The 19,817-nt window shown below is 39.2% G+C and overlaps 1 protein-coding gene across 1 annotated transcript; it reads right to left on the bottom strand.

Moving 5' to 3' along the window:
• Positions 1 to 7,121: 7,121 nt before the first annotated feature.
• Positions 7,122 to 19,600, bottom strand: SERTM2 (serine rich and transmembrane domain containing 2). The gene is made up of 3 exons (XM_045298586.1): positions 19,475 to 19,600; positions 19,220 to 19,317; positions 7,122 to 11,784 (listed from the first exon to the last, which is right to left on the bottom strand). The coding sequence occupies exon 3, from the start codon at positions 10,990 to 10,992 to the stop codon at positions 10,720 to 10,722; it is 273 nt and encodes a 90-aa protein (XP_045154521.1). The 5' UTR covers positions 10,993 to 11,784; positions 19,220 to 19,317; positions 19,475 to 19,600; the 3' UTR covers positions 7,122 to 10,719.
• Between the last annotated feature and the right edge of the window lie 217 nt (positions 19,601 to 19,817).

The following is a 19,817-nucleotide window of genomic DNA, read 5'->3' as shown; positions in this document are numbered from 1 at the left end:
CAATTGGACATCCCCCTACAGAGGGGTCACAGGGAAGAAATGAGCCAGTCAGGGTGCAGTATAGCACTGATGAAACACACAACTTTCCTCTAGTTCTTAGGTACTTCCTTCCCCCCACTATCATGACTTCAATTCTACCTATATTTTCTTATTTTTACAGTTTTATTGGCACTTCTTCCATCTATATAATTCTTCCACACATCAATTCAATACATCAGTCATATAAAGGAGAGTTGTACAGTCATTGCACAGTTAATTTTAGCACCTTTCTTCTTCCTTGTACTCATTATCAGTGTACTTGTCATTATTATTTTATCTGTGGGAAAACTATATGCAACAAAACATTCTCCAAGTCAACACCTTCTACATCTATATTTCAGTGCCATTAATTATACTCAATTATGCAACCATCCTTGATATCCTTTTCCAAATTATTCCACCACAATTAACATAAATTCAATGTCCCCTACGCAAATACTCTTCCTCCTTCACCCATAATAGCCATTGGTCAGCTTTGGTTTCATTTATTTAGTAGTTTATTGATAGCAAATTCACATATCATACACTCCCATTGTTGAGTCACTTTAAAAAAGAGTTGTGTATCCATCATCACAATCAGTTCTAGTGCTCCCTCCCCCCAAACCCGTGCATCCATTATTGTCTCTAGTCATCCTTTCCTTGTTTATGTCATAAACTGGGAAACCTAACAAACAATTAAAAACAAAAATAAAATGAAGCAGAAAGAAGAAAGAATAATATAAAGATAGGAAAAAATAAGTAGATAAAAAGAAACAACCACCAACAATATTTTAAAAGCCAGAGAAAAAAGAACTGTCATGGAGTAGGTGAGAAATATTAAATCCTATCTACATATAACCTCCTTCCTGATATGACAAAATAATAATAATTTATAAATTATCAAAGGTTCATGATGGAAGGGGGTGCGGGGAGGGAGGGGATAAATGAGGAGCTGATACCAAGGGCTCAAGCAGAAAAACAAATGTTTTGAGAATGATGATGGTAACAAATGTACAGGTGTGCTTGACACAATGTATGTATGTAGTATGTATTGTGATAAGAGTTGTATGAGCCCCCAATAAAATGATTTAAACAAATTTAAGCATAGATAAAATTTAGGTTGGGTCAAGGTGGTCAACTGGCCAAGTATCATGTTACATCATAGTTTGATCCACCACTATCAAGTTTACAATAGTTTCTGCTTATAAAACTGTTCCAGTCCTTCCTCTGGGGCCCAAGGAGATCTAGTGACTTCATCTGACTAGATACTCTGCAGATGGATTTTAGGTTCCCACCGTCTTCCATAGCCATCTACAAATTGGGTGTTGACAATTTAAGCTCTTATACTCTTCCCTTTGTCATATTTGGATTTTGTTATTTTCATCTTTGGATCACACAGGCTGGTGTGCTTCTTCCGTGTAGACTAAGTTGATGCCTCATTTAAATGACTGCTTGTTTGAATTCAAGCCTTTAAGACCCCAGACATTATTCTTTTTGATAGCCGGGCACCATCCAATTCTTAACCATAAAGCCATTACGACCCCCAGAAAGTCCCTTCATGCGCTTCCCAGTCAATCTCCAACACTTGTCTACAGGAAACTATTGTTTATTTTTTTCACCATAAATAACTTTAGCTTTGTCGATAATAGCATTATAATAGTCAGTATTATATTTCTATAATAGCCTCATAGAAGCAAAATCTAAGCCAAAATGGAGCCATACAAGTAACAAACCTTTCTATCTGTCATATTATAATAAACAAAAAGAAATATGCAATGTTAAATAAAGTATTTTATTTAATGCAATATACCCAAGATATTATTATTTTACCATGTGATCAATATAAAATTATGATTGAAATATCATAAATTCTTTTTCACACTATGTCTTTGAAATCCAGTGTGTAAGTTACATTATAGTACATTTCCATTCAGATTAGCCACGTATCAGGGGCTCAATAGCTACATTTTCTAGAACTTTATATAAAGGGGCTCATAGTGAGAGATCAGGCTTCAACCCAATGCCCCAAGACGTGAATACAACATACCGACAGGTTCAGTGCGTTGTCTGCCCCACCATAGGACACGGCGTCCTTCACTGAACCATGGCGCTGCCAGGGACAGCACTGGAGACACAGTGCGGGAATAGTGCACGGTCTGGCCCCATCACTCTGTGGCGAGGCACTGAGGGCATGCAACAGAGCAGAACTCCTCAGGGCCAACAAGGAGAGTAGAGATACCAGAAGGATTAGGAGGGTGGGGGGAGAAAGTGGGAATCGATCACAAGGATCTATCTAGAACCCACTTCCAGGGTGACAAATAACAGAAAAGTGGGTGAGGGGCAACGGAGGACGATGTAATATGTGTGCAAATGTGCTTGACACACTGGATAAATGTATGGATTGTGATAAGAGATGTAAAAGCTCCCAATAAAAGTATTTAAAATAAATAAATAAAAGGGCTTATAGTGTATTTACTCTTTTATGTAAAACTTTTTTTACTGAAAATGCTGTTTGATTTTTATTCATGTATTATTTTAATTAAAAAGAAAATATTTAAAACTAAAACAAAAATGGAAATAAAATGCTCAGTGTAATGAAAGATTGGTGGCATGCATTGCTTCATTATCCTTTTTACCATAAAAGATGCTATTAATCGATCATTACATGCTTTCTGATTTTGAGCCATAAAATATACCAATTAGTGATATCTTTTATTGTTTGATGTCTTTCTTGTCCACGGTTCTATCTCCTGCCAGAGAACTCTTCTACCAGCTAGCTCCTTTTATGGCCTCAGCACCCAGTAGGCGGGTTACTCTCTGTGATTCTAAGGATAGAAAAGGACCCCAACTCTTGGGATCTTTTAATTTCACCTCCTCCCACTATTTCTTTACCCTTCAAGGTGGTGATAATTCTCTGTTCTCACTAATCTCCAGGTTGCTAATCTCCTGATCATCAATGCCTGGTATTATATTCCCATCATTTAAAAGAGCTAGAACAATCTTAGCCGGTTTTTATTTGTTTGTTTGTTTGTTTGTTTTTCTGCTGAAGTCTTATTCAGTAAATCTCAAATCGGATCTATAAGCAGTCCCCGTGTCTATTTATTTCTGTGCTGAGTAGTCTCTTAATATTTCTTCCAGATCCACTCTCAAGCCTTGGTCCCCTGTTCTTTGCCATAGGAAATTGACCTGTACAGACTGCATGCATCACCTCTGGATGCCAGCTGTGTTCAGACAATCAGAGGCAGAATGCAGGGGGAAGAGAAAGCTTGGGGTATTTAATCCTCCAGTTCCCCTCTCACTTTGCTTCTCTACTTAAGCCCACAGACAACTTCTTTTTCCTGGCTATAGAGCGTGTCAGATTCCAATCACACTTTCATCCTATTACCTTGTCAAACCTACGAGTGGTAATAACATCCTGCCACTGCTAGTACCTGCGTGCCTCACCATCCGTTGTTGGTCCCCTAATGCATACCTGCCCCTTTGTGAATAGCCTCTCCAGTAGAATGTCTTTGTCTTTTGAAAATGCCATCTCCTTCCTGCCAGGTCCTAGATCAATACAACTTGTGTTGGACAACCCACCCAGTTCCCTGCAATGTCTCTTTGACCCTCCTGACTTGAACCTTCATTGCTCCCATGGTTTGTGTATTCTAATTATTGGTTGTTTCCCTCTTGCTTATAGTCCTGGTCATACTGCTTCTATTTGGCCTCCAAGTTTGGAGTAGTACCATGAAGGACTTAGTTCTGACTCACTCTTACTTTGCCAGTTCCAAATATCTCTAAATCTGCCTTAGTTTGAAGACCCCTAAACTGAATCTTCTTAACAAGCAATTAAAACTCTAAAAATAGGGGGCGAGACATATTGGGGCATATGTTGTAGTATATTATTGTCCATTTCAGTCGGCTCTATAACTCTTCCCTGGGAGATCTCATCTCGTTGCTGTTGAGTTGTTTTTGACTCATAGCAACTCTATTGATATTATATGTAGGGCAAGGTATAACTTTCCACATAGGGTTTCCAAGCTTTAATCTTTATAGAAGCAGGCTGCCACAGCTTTCTCCTACAGATTGGCTGGTGAATTCAAATCATCTATCTTTTGGTTTATAGCTGAGTGTTTAGCCACTGTACCACCAGGTCTCCCTTCTCATCCAATACCCAAACCAAAATCAAACCTACTGCCGTCAAGTCAATTTTGACTCATACTGTACTGTACTACTATACTCACTGCCGCCAAGTCAATGGCCACTCATAGTGACCCTATAGGCCAGGACAGAACTGCGCTTTCTGCTTTTCGAGATCAGAACTCTTCCCTGAAGTAGAAAGCCCTGTCTTTCTCCCTCAGTGTAGTCAGTTGTTTTCAAACTGCTGGCCTTTGGATTGCAGCATGATGAATAACCACTATGCCACCAAGGCTCTGACTCATAGAGGCCCTAAATTGGGTTTCTGAGTCTAAATCTTTATGGGAGCAGACAGCCTCATCTTTTAGAAAAAAGAAACTGGTGGGTTTGAACCACCCTTTGCTGTTAGCTGTCCAATTCTTATCCCACAGCGCCACCAGGGCTCCTGTCTCATCCAGTAAACTCAAAGAAACTCAAAATTCACTACCATGGAAGCCAATGCTGACTCATCGTGCCCCCTCCCCCACCCCCATGGATTTCGAGACTGTACCTGTTTACTAGAGTAGAAAACCCAGTCTTTCTCCCACAGAGCTTCAGGTGGTTTTGAACTGCTGACCATGCAGATCGCTCAACCCAATGCCTAACCACTATACCACCAGGGCTCCATATAGAACCTTTAAAATTTATGTCTCCAGCCACAACTTCTCTTCTGAGTTCCAGAACATATATTCAACAGCTTACTCAATATGTCTAGTAGGATGTTTCAAGGGCACTTCACCCTAAGCATGCCCCAAACTAATGTCATCTCCTATTGATTTCCTTCCAATGTTTCCTATCTCAGTGAATAGAGCCACAGGACCCTTGTTCAATGCAGAAGCCTATAAATCATTTTACACTTCCTTTTTATTGATTCCACTTAGCCAATTCATCCTCAAATAATTCTGGTTTTATCTCCTAAATATATCTCAAAGCTAGCAACTACCCTTTATATCTATGATTCAGAATCACCTGGCTAGGGTGGGTTTTGGGTACTCCCACTTGCTTCCAAGTCATTACCATATTTCTCCTAAACCTTTGTCATAGCCTCTCAATTGGGTTCCTTCCATCTGCTCTTGGCCTGCTTCAGTCTATCCTCTGTACTGTTGCTGGAGTCTTCAGTGCTTAAAATAAAGTTACAAACCCATAATATTTCCCACAAGGCCCTGCATAGTCTGGTCCTTGCTAGCCTTTCCAGCCACTGGATTCTTTCCCCCTCACTCACTGTACTTTCTCAAGTATGCTATCTTCATTTGACCTCAGAATTGTTGTACACGCTGTTCTCTCTATGAAATGCTTGCCTTAACTCTCTCCTTTTACTCATCTGTTAGACTTAGGGTTAGATATTTCCACAGTAAACTCTTTCCTGACTCTCTATGCCAACTTAGTCAGCACCCGTCCCCCTACTTTATATGTACTAAGACCAAAAACTAAATTCACTGCCATCAAGTCGATGCTGCCACTATGGGACAGGGTAGAACTGTCCCTGTGGGTTTCTGACACTGTAACTCCTTACAGGAATACAAAATCCTGACTTTCTCTTGAGCGTTTCTCTTGAGGGGGTTTTGAACTGCTAACCTTGCAATTCACAGACAAACATATAACCACTATGCCACCAGGGCCTCCTTTTATATGAACCAAACAGCCTATATTTTTACTTTATAATAGAATTCTTATAATTATCTAGTCAGTACTATCTATCCTAGTAGCCTTTAACTTTTACCAAGGGCTTAGATTGTGTCTTGTCTTCACTGCCAGCACACAATATATACTCCATAAACATTCTCTAAATAAATGAGCAAATAAATGTATGAATTTAGATAGCTATTATCTTTGCCAGATTGTAAGCTTTTAATGGTAAACTTTATATCCCTCTGGGGCCTAGCCTACCCTGTATATGTATGATTTAACCAAAATTACTTGTGAAAATGAATTGGTATACCTGAAATTGCTTAAGATATTTTTTACAATTTCCTCACCTATATTTCTTATGTGCATTTTCTTTTCCTACACTGCAGGTTCCAGAGTTTTATGTTGTTTTTCTTCAAATATGCTCTTTCATTCTTTGTTGCCAGAGAAAGCTTCTCCAACTCATAATTCTCTTCCTTTGAATGTTACTGCATTTATTATAGAAGGCAAATGTAATTGTTGTGTACACTTAGCATACGATACAATTTAAAATGAGAGCACTATATTTCTACCTAAGATTAGGTGTTTTCTTTTCAGGTGTGGTGTAGTGATAATAACCATGGACATAAAGAAGCAGCACTGACTGTGATTAGGGGATGGGGATTTGGACCATAAATGATCATTCATCCATATTTGTCTTTTCCCTTCATTGACATAAAACTAGAGCTGCAGAGTCTGCCTTTGAGCAAATTTTTCCACAGTCTTAATCGTCATTGTTTAAGAAATGCCAGTTTTGCTAATTTGTTTTGAATTGTTGGGCATAGGGAGGAAACCCTTCATAGAGCTCCATTGTTATTTGCAGAACACAGAGTCTTACAGAATGGGCAACACTCAAATCTCTTTTCTGGAAAACAAAGCATAGTGGGTTGAGTCCTCTACTAGGAGTGCCAAGACTTGTAGTGTAACCTTGACTCAGTCTCGGACCTCTTTATTCTTTTGGGCACATGACCTCAAGTTAAAAAGATATCACACCTTCATTCATTACTCACAGGGTGGCTGTGAAAATCAAACGAGGAAAGTTAAAACTGGAAGGAAGAAGCATTCAAACAATAGCCCACTAGGGAGAAAAGATCGAAAGTTCTTGGTACTTTAGAAACTTCGTCACTCTTCAGGTCACCCTCATTGATGTCATTCCTCCTAAGCACTCTATTACTAAACAAGTGAACACATGCATGAATACATTTGCAATGGGGAGGGAAAATTGTTGAGAGGGTAGGGTATGAGGCAAAATATTGTGACTTCAAAATTATAAATCTCACAAATTTGCAGTTAAATGACAATTTATATTGTGATCAAGACATTCTTCAGAATTACATTTCTCAGACAACAGATATTTGTTATCAGCAAATAGAACAATACTTAATTTCCAGGAATCCAAAAATAACATGCTAAATATTAATTGAAATATTATATTTCTGACTTTATACAATATTAATATATTTCAAATATCAATGATTTCAAACAAAAGAAATCCAGGTTTTCTTACAATTGACTTTACATTTTGTTAAAAAAGTTCTTCTTCCATACAAATGTAGGTGAATAAGATACATGACTAAATGTTACCATGGAATTGCATTAACTGAACCCCTTACCTACTAAGTAAGTATGATGGGATCTGCAGTGGTCAAACCCAGTTATGAGGCCCAAACCTCATATTTGGCATGGATGGAAAGGTTAGGTTGGATAAATCCATCTTTACTTGATTCACTTTAATATTTCATGCCTAAATCATAATATATAATTTCATAAGTTTTACACAACCCTTGTTTCTAAAGTGCATGCAAAATCCATTTTATAGAAGCTGAATGATCATTTTAAATATTAGGAAAGTTTACTATTTCAGGAATTCACATGATGTAAATCTTCATTGGGTTGAATTATAAGAAATCACAGATATTTGGCCATGTGTAACCTACAAAAATGGTAATTTCAACATAATAAAAAGTGAAAAACCATTCTTTTCATATATATCTATATACATAGATAAATATATCATTATGTCTTAAAAACAGAATATACCTGTATGTGAGTGATTTATCCGTTTATATACATTTAGGCTAACCTGCCACTATTCATATTTATTTTGCTTTGGTGAGAAGAGGAAAGGATTGCCAAGTCAGCATTTTGGACAGATATGTCCGCAAAAATTATGCCCATTGGTTGTTCTAACCACCTATTTTGAGGCTGAACGCACTTAGTATAATATATTGGGAGAAGTGAAATCATTTTGCATAAATTGAAAATGCTTTTCTAGGAAGAAAACCTTGCATTTATTTTCCCAAGGATTAAATACTATGTGAGTTGCCATAGTGACACATAGGTTAAATACATCCTCATCTGTGTTATCACTGGAAAGCATTAGGGAAGGGAAGCGAAAGTGAGGGGAGGGGCGGGCCGGTCATGCTGCTATTTTAGTGTCGTCCGTGCTATGTGCTTTGGTTGATGCTCAGTGAAGACCTGGATCCCATGGGGTAACTGTGATGAAAGAAAGTGGTTGTTTTCCAGGGGAGTCACCTGATCATAAATTAGCAATCCAAGTCAGTGATTAAAGAGCAGTTTGGGTCATAAGAAATTTAGGCTAGGGAGGTCGGGTGAGCAAGTGCCCACGTCAGATTCGGCAACAAGGCATTTGCTATTCATTGTTGTTGTTACTGTCACCGGTTCCTTTATTTATTTATCCAGTCACTGACCTCTTAAATATAAAGTCCATTTAAATACTGTGAGCAGGGAAAGTCTAGAGTGAGGGGAGATGGGTGTCCTTAACACCTTCTAGAGAGCATATGTGATGAAGCCCATGTATGGCTGCAGGGATCTAAAATTGGAAAGGATCTGTATCCACAGGGTCTGTGTGTTGAATAAAGAGAAAACATACAGAACCAAGGTGTAATATTACAATATAAAGGTTACTTTGCACTTTTTAATGTATAAAGCCCAGAGGGAACCGCATGGCTTAGCCCGGGAGTTACCAAACTTTTGAGATGGAAGAGCCAATCCTGTCCCTCACAACAATTTCAAATTTATTTGAGAGCAATAAATATATATTTATACAAACAAATGAGATCACCATGATCTGAATAATATCCCAAGGCTGAGTCTACCTACTGCTCTGTTCTGGATGAGGCTGGATGTAGCTGCTGTCTCTTACAGGGCGCTGTGGTAACAGGTGTGCCCAAGTCAGTCTTGATGCTAAGTTTAGCTCTTCATGTGGGGATTTCACACTTTGAAGCCCCTTGGCGAGGGGAGCATTGGCAAATGACTGTGTATAAAAGTAGAAAGCACTTGGGAATTTCACAAGCAAGCTAGATTTAGATCAGAATAAAGGGGCCAATCTAAATTGGTTACAGTGTATAGAAAACTACATATCAGGTGGAGGTGGCATTAATATAACAGCCAGTTTGCTTCTCCATTATTGCCACTGCGGTTCCCAAGGGAGCACCCTGTGAAAGTTGATGACCAAGGGAGAACTGATTTAAAAAAAAAGTAGGTAGCATTTAACACAGGTGTATTAGTTCTTTGGTGGTGAGAATATGACCAACTTTATAATGTCTACTTTGTCAAAGGTATTTCTCTCTCTTGGAAAGTTACTTCATTTTTTTTTCTTCCCTGCTAGACTACTATGGCTACGTGGGAGCATAGAATTTTTCAAAATAGATTTCTCTTCTAGATAATCAGTGAAACACTTTATCTTTTGGCAGGGACCAGGATGGAAGCAGTATTTTCTGCGAAGAGACAAATGTAGTGTTTGAGGACATTGATCTTAATTTAAAAGATGCTGGAGCAGGCTTTCCAGTCCCTATCTCCTTTCGTTCTCTGTTTTTCTCAGACTCAGAGCTAAAATGAGTCTAGGGATGACTAAATAGGTCTCTGACCATTTTTAGGAACACAAGTCCTAAAACATAACAAAAACAACAAAACCTCTCCTGGGACTCAGATGGGTTCAAGGTTATGTCCAAAGCCACAATCACTCAACATTAAAATACCAAGATTATTTCATTTTTGTTTGTAAAGTACAGCTGTGTCTTCTTTGCCAAGGCCACCTGGAAATCAAGCTCAGGTTCGTGGCGAACTCAATCCTGGAGCGTGGCAGGGAGAGAGAAACCCACAAAGACGCTGCACGTGTAACGGAGGGTTCATTCGCATTAAAGCATTGTGGTGTCAATTTTCCTTGGTTTGGGGGCAGCTCCTCTTTCCAGATTTTTGTAATCCATCTGCAATTATCTGAGTTTTTAAAAGTCCAGTAATAATTATAGCACAGATTTTAAAAGTGCACATTTTCCTCCTCTGTGGTTGTGTTTGGTCACTAAAAACTTTCTGCACACTTGCGCTTTCAACTGAAACCATTTCGTAGATCTCTTTTTTCACAGGACATGAATCCAACAGCCCACGGATATCAAACTGTTGTTCTTTGGGGCATAGATTAGTGGTTTCGTCTATTAACCTCATTGCTTTAGCTTCATCCTTTTCTGGGTGTGCCTTCCTTGAACCCCCAGCTCTTTCGAGGACAAATCCTTCTTGTTTGTTATTGGAGCTTCCAGGGATCTTACTTGATTGTTTTTTCCCCCCACAACAGCTGCATATGAATTTCAGTGGTCTAAGGTTTGTTCAAGGCCCAGACTCTGGTTACTATGGAAACCTGCCCTCCCAACCAGCTGCCATTTCCCATATTCCTGGCAAAGAAGGAGTATTACATTTCTTAGATATCCCACAAGCAGAGTCAGGATAAAGAGTAATGCAAAGAAAGCACCCTAACTTTAATGAATAGCTTGTGGATTCCGTACAAGGAAAGCTACCTGCAACAAATCTGGACATGAGCATCAATGGGTTCATTGAGATGCATTAAAGTTAACCTTCATTCTGGCTTCAAGGAGTGGGGATCCGACTCTGCATCTCTACATCAGTGAACTGAGGCACGCTTTCTGTGCTCTCCGAGGTGATGGGTGAGATGACATGCTTGAGCCGAAGAAGCATTGTGAAGAGCAGGATGAGGAGAATGGCCAGGAGGCTCAGGAATAAGCCCACGTACATGTACAGGTTGGAATACTTATCTGAAGTGGTGTCAACCTCCGTTGCCAAGGTGGGAAAATGGGCTCGCCCTGTGAGATTTCCATGGTACTTAACATGCACCTGCGTCATCACGCAAGACTTGAGAGTGTTCGTGTTTCTACTGGATTTCTATTGCCCGCAAGGCATTCCACGGTCACTTAGGCCGTCTCCAAATAGATTGGGAGGTGTTCTAACAACCTGCTACCAACCAATCACTATCCTAGATGAGTCGTCAAGGCAAAACCAAGAAAGTGGCGATGGCCTAAATCAGCAGTTATCACACCCTCTTTATTGTCTAGCACAGCACTTGCCTTTCAAAATAGATTTTATCAGAATCTCTTAACCAATTTTTATAAAATGTGTAAGTATATTTTGTGTTCCTCACGTACTACTCTTATACTGGCTTCAATAAATATAGTGAAATTGCTTTAATAATACTGGTATAGAGACAAGGATTCCTTGGGGGTATTTTATTAGACTTTTACTCTGTTACGGTGAAGGGAGAAAGGACTCCGTCTTACCTACAGCTCATCGAAATATCTACACTAATTATTCGAGTTTAATTGGGTTATTCTGTGAGGAGACTTTTTAATGGCTTTTGTATATGCCAGGCTTGGCATATTTGAGTTTTCACCTCACTTGTCTGTCTTTCTGAATCTTCCCTAAAGATGGAGATTGTCAGGTTCCTGCCCAGTTGTCGCAGCTTGAAAGTTGTAAGTCTAGAGGATGTGCGTTTTCTGTTATTGTCCCTCACTGTAGGCTGCAGGGAAAACGTTGACAGACCTGGTAATTCTCCGATGGAGGATATCTCAGAGATGCTGACAGCAGTAGGTCAAGGTTCTGAAGAGTTGGTTCTTAAGATTCTTCAAGAGCTTTATTTCCCTGAAAATCAAAACCAAAAATAAAAGATTCAGGTATCAAAGAAAAACAGATGACCAATTTCTAGGGAATAAAAAAGATCAATATATTGCAAAGTGGCAAATCAGTGCTAGTATGGTATCTTGAGTCACTATCATTTTGGATGCTCTTTTCTGTGTGGAAAATAACCATGAAAGATTAAAGAAAAATCCAGATCCCTAAATAGCAAATAGATTCGTAGCTAGATTAGGACATTTTCCAAACTAACTGATCATAAAAATTACCTAGGATCCTTACTAAAATACAGCCCCAGGGACTATCCCAGACCTTCTGATTCATAATCATAATCTCCAAGGTAGGGGCCTGGGAATCACTCTAGAGATTCTGATGAATTGGTTGAGGGTGGGGTCCAGTCATTGGTGGGGGTTCTGTTTGTTTGTTGAAAGCTCCCAAAGTAATTATAAAAGGGCAACCAGGACTAAGAACCTCTTTATCTAGTTTAACCTGCTAGCACAAATATAAAGAAGACCTAAATCTAAGGATGAAGTTGTCAGTCTCCAAGTTCCAGTGTGATCTTTGGTACTTTACCAGATCATGGGGGTTTTAGGAGTGCCAGCTTACCCCAGGTTTGTTCTTGTTCTCCCTCTCTCATTTAGGTCTATGGGGTACTGTATAGCATTTCAATATAAGGTGTGAAGGTATTTTTTTCAGTATTTGTGGAACAAAAGGAATTGAGAGGATACATCTCATCTGAGCAAATACAATGTTCTTCATTGTTCTTATTGGCAACAAAAATCATACCAGCATTTAAACAGAAAAGAGCCCAGGTAGCACACTGGCTTACACATTAGGCTGCTGACCGCAAGGTCAACAGTTCAAAACCACCAGCCACTACAGAAAGATGAGGCTTTCTATTCCCGTAAAAAATTTACAGTTTCAGAAAATCACCGGGAAAGTTCTACTTTTTCCTACAAGATCACTATGCGTGGGGATTGACGTGATGGCAAGGAGTTTGATGTAAAGAGAGTCACTTATTTACTGGTGAAGTGGTCCCAAGTTCTAATATGTCATCTAGTCTAAGAAGCTCAGCCTGGGATGATTTAGCCTGTCATTCAAAATGTGAATTCTGAATATGTGTGGCTAAAATAATAATTTTAAAAAGACATAAACAATCATGTCTTGTCAAACTTCTGTGTGCAATTGTAAAAAAGAGGTGACAATCTAGTCTAGCTTTGTCTCTTGTTAAGTCTACCCTAAACTAACTCTACACTCACTGCTATGGAGTCATTTCTCACTCAAAGCAAATCTATAGGACAAGTATAATCTCCATGGTGGGTTTCTGAGACTGTGGATCTTTACACAGCCTTATGGTTCTCTGGAGGAGTGGCTGGTGGTTTCAAACGACTGACCTTGTGATTAGCAACCAAACGTGAAAGATACTATGCCCCCAGGATTCCTTTAGGCTATTAAAGGAGGGTTAATAGAAATAGGTACCACAATCATATTACTCTTTCTATGACCTCGAATTTTCTCGCAAGCCTGCGAGTACATCAGTTCAAAGTTCATATTCACTAGCCCATCTTGCTATGCTGTCTGTAACCTGCATGTTTCTTTGTCAAGGTACTTCCTACTGTCCCTAGTCCCCAGAAGAAACACGAACAAAGAGAGGGGATTTTTCTCTTTGGAGCACTGGTTCTTAGGAATGTTTTTTTCTATATTTATCAATTCATCCACTTCTATTTTTATATCCAATTCATTAATAAGTGGAAAAGACAATCATATGAGTTTTTTTTTTAGTTCCCTGGAAACACCATCCTCTATAAGCAATAGTTCAGTTCAACAAAAGAAAACTGAAATTCGTTGACCTCATGGAAGCTCCATGTATTACAGGATAGGATGGCTTCATAGTGTTTTTTTGACTGAAATTTTAATGGAAGCAGATCACAAGGTGTTTCCTTCTACAGAACCAACGGGTGGGTGTGAACTGACAATCTTTAGCTTGGCAGCCAGGGTTGCCTCAGTAGCTTCTTAAATGTTCACGTTTTAAGGTTGGCTGCTTTATGTACCACCCCTCTAAACCTTAGTTCTTGACCTTGTTTATTTTCTCATATGTAATTTTTCTCAAGCATGGATTCATTCCATCATTAAAGAAACTTATTCCGATGGTCTTCTTCAGGCTTATGAATATCTAGGATTGTGGTCCAGGGATAGACCTACATTCTAACACAAGTCAAGCAATTTTCTTTGCACACTGAGGTTTAAGAGAGTCTTTCATGGATTGGAGTGTATCTCATCCAAATGTGTGTCACTTTGGCTAGGCCATGATTCTCATTGGTTTGGCAGTTATTCTTTGATGTAATTTGAAAGTCATATAATGATGTAATCACCCCATGATTTGATCTGATGTGATTAGCCAATCAGCTGTAAGAGCATTAAGGTGAGCTGCAACACCCTTATTCAAGTCATAATCCTGATCCAATGTAAGTGAAGTTTCCTGGGGGTATGACCTTCATTGTCTTTTATCATAAAAGAGATAAAAGGACAGGTAAGCGAATAGAATAGGAGAGATCTGACAACCACCAAGAAAGAGCTAAGAATAGGACATATACTTTGGACCAAGGGTTTCTATGCTGAGAACTTCCTAGTCCTCTGAGAAAAATGATGCCAAGACTCATGCCAGTCTCCAAAGAATGTTGGGCACACAGGTCTTGAAAGAAGACAAGGACCTGTCCCTAGAACCCGTAGAAAGAGAGTGCCTTCTCCTAGAGCAAGCACCCTGGATTCATATTCCTCTGCTCCGAAATTGTGAGTGAGTACCTTTGGTTTGTTAAAGGCATCCACCTGTGGGATTTCTGTTTTAGCAGCACTAGACAACTAAGACAATAGCTAAACTGTCTATTTGGTTGTTAGATGCCATCCTCCACTATTAGAACTTTTTATTGTGAATCGGGTGAAGGTTTGTGGAGCAGGCCACTTTTCAGTTCAACAATTCATACCCTTTTGGTCTTATCTCACTGCAATCTCCACAATGTATCATCACGTATCTAACTTCCTGTGTTTCCTATTTCCATTCCTCCTTCTTTCCTAACCCAACTTAATAAACTATTTATAGCAAAGTTATTACTCCAATGTGCTAGTGTTTCGGGCCCTTAGGGCACTGTTTCTTAGCCGGCTCCAACAGAAGTTCCCTTCATCGGAATCATCTGGAGAGAGCTTATTATAATATGCAGATTCCTAGGTCCTACCCATGCTTCCCAGATCAGAATTTTTTCTGGAAAGGATTCTGGAATTTACATTTATAACAGGCTACCCAGTTGATTTTTATGCCTACTGAAGTCTACAAAATTATGCTTTGGAGAGAAAGAGTTTCTAATGGTTTTCAGTCCTGCCTCTGTTTTAGGATCATTTATTAAGCTCTTAGAAAATAGATATACCTGGTCCTTTCCCCAGAGATTATGCTTCAAGAGGATTGTGTGGGACATCTACTTGCTTCATAATTCCACAAGTAATTCTACATCAGATCATTATTCTATTTGTATCAAGGCAGAAAGCGTTATATGTCCCCCTTTTTATTAGACGTGCCCTACAAATAGATCGTCCATTCAATCAATCTGCCTCTTCGCCGCCTCTCCCTTTCCTTAACGAGTGATATTGGACCAGAGTCAAGAGTCAAATACATTTTTGGTATCCACAGGTCGTCTCATGAGTTACTTTTGTCACTTGCCTTCCAGAAGAGTAGTGGAGAGAAGAAGAAGTGCCCATCAAGCAGGACAAGCCTCTATCTACAGCATAGCGTTTTACTCCCCTTGGGATTTCAATGCACTGACTCAGATATCTCCTCATCTTTGGTTCATGGCACCCTGCCATCCTAGGGCCAGCCAAGCCCTCTTTTCTTTGTTTATCTAATAATATAATGAAGACCACGAACAGACGCCTTTGAACAAATACCAATGGATTGGCTCACTGTAAATTTGGGAATAACTAACAATTTTACATTATATCAATCTTAAAGTATATCAATATATACTTCATTTGCATACCACTTTTTCCCGAGGAAAACTAATATGGTGCATTCTATCATTTCCTTGCTTCCATTTTGATAAAAAAAAATACATCACTCTATATGTAATCTATGACTTGCTATTTTGACTCTACCTTATATTTTCATGGATTCTTTGCATCTGTTCTGACAGGATTTCCATTCCTTTCAAAAGAAATAAAGACTCAAAAACCTCAATATTGCCTTCAGTCTCTTTATTGCCCTTAGAATGTACTTCATTTTCCTTAACATGGCACTCAAGACCGTCACTGCTCTGACCCTGGATGACCTTCTCTCCTTCCACTGCTTGCTTTTTCAGTCAAACTGTAATGCTCAGTTACCTGCTTCCCTGCCGCCATGTGTTTTCCTTCTTTGTCTATATCTGCATGGTGAAATGCTACCCATTCTTCATGGGTTAGCTCATGAAAATGACCTTGATCCCCCACCTGACTCCTAATTTTCTTTTTCTTTTGGAATATTTTTCTGTATACGAAATCCAGGATAAGTAATGCTTCAGAGACAGCGATGGTTTCTTGAGGGGAGGGTGAGGGTATGGCAAATGAGGTTGGGGGGAAATGGGGAACTGATAACAATAAGTACAACAAAGAAGAAAATTGAGTCCTAATTTTCATAGCACTTTACACTGCTCTCTATCTGAGTCCTCATGGTGTGGTGGTTACACATTGGACTGCTAACTACAAGCTCAGCAGTTCAAAACCACTAGCCGCTTCTTGGGAGAAATGCAAGGCTTTCTACTCCCATAAAGAGTAAAACGTTACAGTCTTGGAAGCCCACAGGGGCAGTTGTACCCTGTCCTATGGGGTTGCTAGGAGTTAACATTGACTTGGCGGCAGTGAGTTGTTTATTTATCAGTCAGGGAAATTGTTTTTGCCTAATATTTAGGAGGTCTAGTGGCATGGTGGGTTAAGCATTGCACAGATAGCCACAAGGTCAGCAGTTTGAACCCACCAGACACCCTGCAGGAGAAAGATGAGGCAGTCTTACTTCCATAAAGATTTATGACCTGGAAACCCTATGGAGTAATTCTATGTTGTCCTATTGGGTACCTGTAACTCATATTCAACTTGATGACAGTGCATTTGGCATGAATTTGGAATATTTCCCTTTTTCTATTTCATGTGCCACCCATCCTCCTGATTCTATGTTGTAGTTTATAAACTCCTTGAAGATCTTGTTCATTCTTCTAACTCCTATGCAATCATGCTTACAGAAGCAGTTCAGTAATCGTTGAGTGGATGGATGGATATGACGGAGGAATCACACTGAAGAAATGCAATCTGAAGAGAAGCACCGTCTTATTTCTGTCCTGATTGCTGTGAGAGCTCAGAGAAGAGCATGCAACTGCATTTTCATTTCCCTCTCAATCTTTTCTCATGCAAAGAAGAGTGACTACATTTCAGATTATAATCTAGAATTCAAATAAACACTTGAAAACTTTGCTCTTGAACTGCTATTTTAGTTAACTGGTGATAAGGAATTACTGTATGGGATGGTTTCTAGCCTGAAATTTAAAAAAATTACCATTATATCCATAAATAGTATTCAGTGATGTCTACTAATACATTTTCTATCTCCTCTACAATTAAACCCCAAGTCTCCATTGGTTCTGAATTAAAATAAAAAATGTATTAGAATTCACTGAAACTTGCAGAAGCTGTAGAGAACCATTATCACAGTTAAAGTTGTCAATTTAAGGATTTCAAATGAGTACTTGAAATATAAATTACATAATTTCCTAAAGCTTTATAACTTTGGGGTCAAAGTCTTCAGGAAACTACATCCTTGCCAATCTATCGATTTAATTCCCTAAGTCCATTAAGGCATATGAAGTGGATAGATAAAATGATAAGTACTGAGGAATCAATCATCTTTGTTGCACCAGTCCTATTACTATAACAACTTCTCATAAAAGCTTTCCGAACAGGATGACCACAGCTCTTTGACTACTAATTAATGGGGTTGTCCAGATAAAGTGATTACTCCAGTAAAATCTCTGAAGTGACCAATGTCAAAATGAATCAAAATTCTACTAATTCTGAAGGATTCCGTTTTTGTTTGTGAAAAGAGCTTTACAGAGTAGAAAGCTCATAAAATAAAAATCTTTGTTAATATGATTGGGAGTAGTGAGGGATAGGCAGGGGGAGAGTGGTGTCCAGGAAAAGAGAGTTTTAAACTAGGAGGGAAGAAGGTGAGGGAAAGAGGAGGGCAGAAATACAAGGAATAAAAAGAATAAGAGATGTGGGAAGGGGATAGGATGTTGGAGGGAACGGGTTATTAAGGGTTAGAGACACAGAAGAGAGTCATAAAATTATTCATAAAGAAGGGAAGAGAGGAAAGGTGATGGGAGTTTGAAGGAACAGAAGAGGGAAAGAGATTAAAGAAAGGAGAAAGGGTAATTTCATGATTGGCCCAAGATCAACATTAACAGCTGGTTTAATTAATTTCTAATGTAGATCAAAATATCCACAAGGTATGAGAATACACCTTTTGTTTTCTGATTGTGTGTTTGTCATTAACTTGATAAATGTGACTCTTGGTGTTCAAAACAAAAAAAAAACAAAACAACCCCAACACCCTTTTTTGATATGAACATTGAAATGTCAAATCCTCGATAATGTTCCAGATCAGCTCAGTACGCATAACTTCACAGGCACAAAATCATACACACTCAAAATCGTGAGTTTTGTTCTTCAAAATGGAAGAGATGTCTTCTCCATGAATAAGAATCTCCTATTACCACAAAGAGGATTCAATGTTTCTAATAAGAACAAATTCTGTAGGACTTCCAAAGTGTGTGGGTGTGGGTGTGGGGGGGGAAGAGGTCAAAATTCAATCCGCAAACTTGTATTGCAGTGCTAACCAAGTACTAGATATGCTGCTACTTAGCTGAGGATACAGAGATAAATATAACCCAATCCCTGTTTTGGTCCTCAAGGAATTAGTTACTTTTTCTTTTTCCTTAACACGATAAAGTTCTGAAAACAATCCACAGGTAATTTTACATTTTTCTGCAGGGTACCTGCCTGTTTAATTCCAGAGCTGATATCCCACCAGCCAGCTGAGGAAATTGGGCAGGATCCAAAGGAGAAAGTGAAACCTATCAATTGCAAGAGCTTCCAAGAGTTAAAGTGTTCTGTTTGTATCTGACTAGCCATGGAGAGAAAACTAAGAAGGTAGGAGCTGTTAAGAGTATCCAGTTCTACATCAGCCTATGAAAAAACAATTCCAGCAGCAAGCACCTCTTCAATGACTGGAGCCTTTAAGTAACAAGCTTTCTTAAGTGGGAGTTGCTGTATTTCCCGCGGCAGATGGTGCCTATTTGTCACACCTGCTGATAAATAAAATAATGCTGTTTACTCCACCGTGAATAACATCGTAAAATTTCCAAATCTCTCCTACCTTTCGTGGTTTGCTGGATGAATCGGGTTGGCCATTTAAGTATTCCTTTTGAAGCTTGCATCAACAGGCAACTTGCTTGGGGAGCATCTCTGGAATACCTGCAAAATAGAACGAACGGCTGGTTTAGCTAGAGCAGCCAGACTATCTGCATGCAAAGTATGCTTTCTCTTTCATCTTCCCAAAGAGTCAGCCCTTTCCAGCACAACACAGAAAAGCACCTGCTATTAGTTACTTAAAATGCCAGTTGCCACTTACCGCTTGAGAGTGCAGTTTCAGATGCCTGCTTCTTATACGTTTCAAAAAGCAAAGATAAGTCTCTGTTTCGACGTGGAGATGCCTTCTGGAATACTAGGATGGAAGCAGCCTGAATTAGTCAAGTCCCCAGTTCCTCTTTCACAGGCAATAGTGAAGAGTTTGCAGGAAAGGTAGTGAATCAGCTCTGCTCTGTCTTAGCAGTGAGGAGCGGGAGAGGGAGGAGATAGAAGAGAAGCTTAGAGGGAAAGTTTGTGTAAGCCTTCCACTTTAACCCTTTCACGGCTTCTTCATGAATCTTTATTAAAGCTTCTTTATGTATCATTTAAGGTGATCTGATCTCTTG

This window comes from Echinops telfairi, unplaced genomic scaffold, assembly GCF_000313985.2.
Source record: "Echinops telfairi isolate 266 unplaced genomic scaffold, ASM31398v2 ScPeMD7_7427;HRSCAF=8465, whole genome shotgun sequence".
NCBI lineage: Eukaryota > Metazoa > Chordata > Mammalia > Afrosoricida > Tenrecidae > Echinops > Echinops telfairi.
The sequence above is the reverse complement of the archived record's forward strand: the minus strand, read 5'-3'. Positions and strand labels throughout refer to the sequence as shown.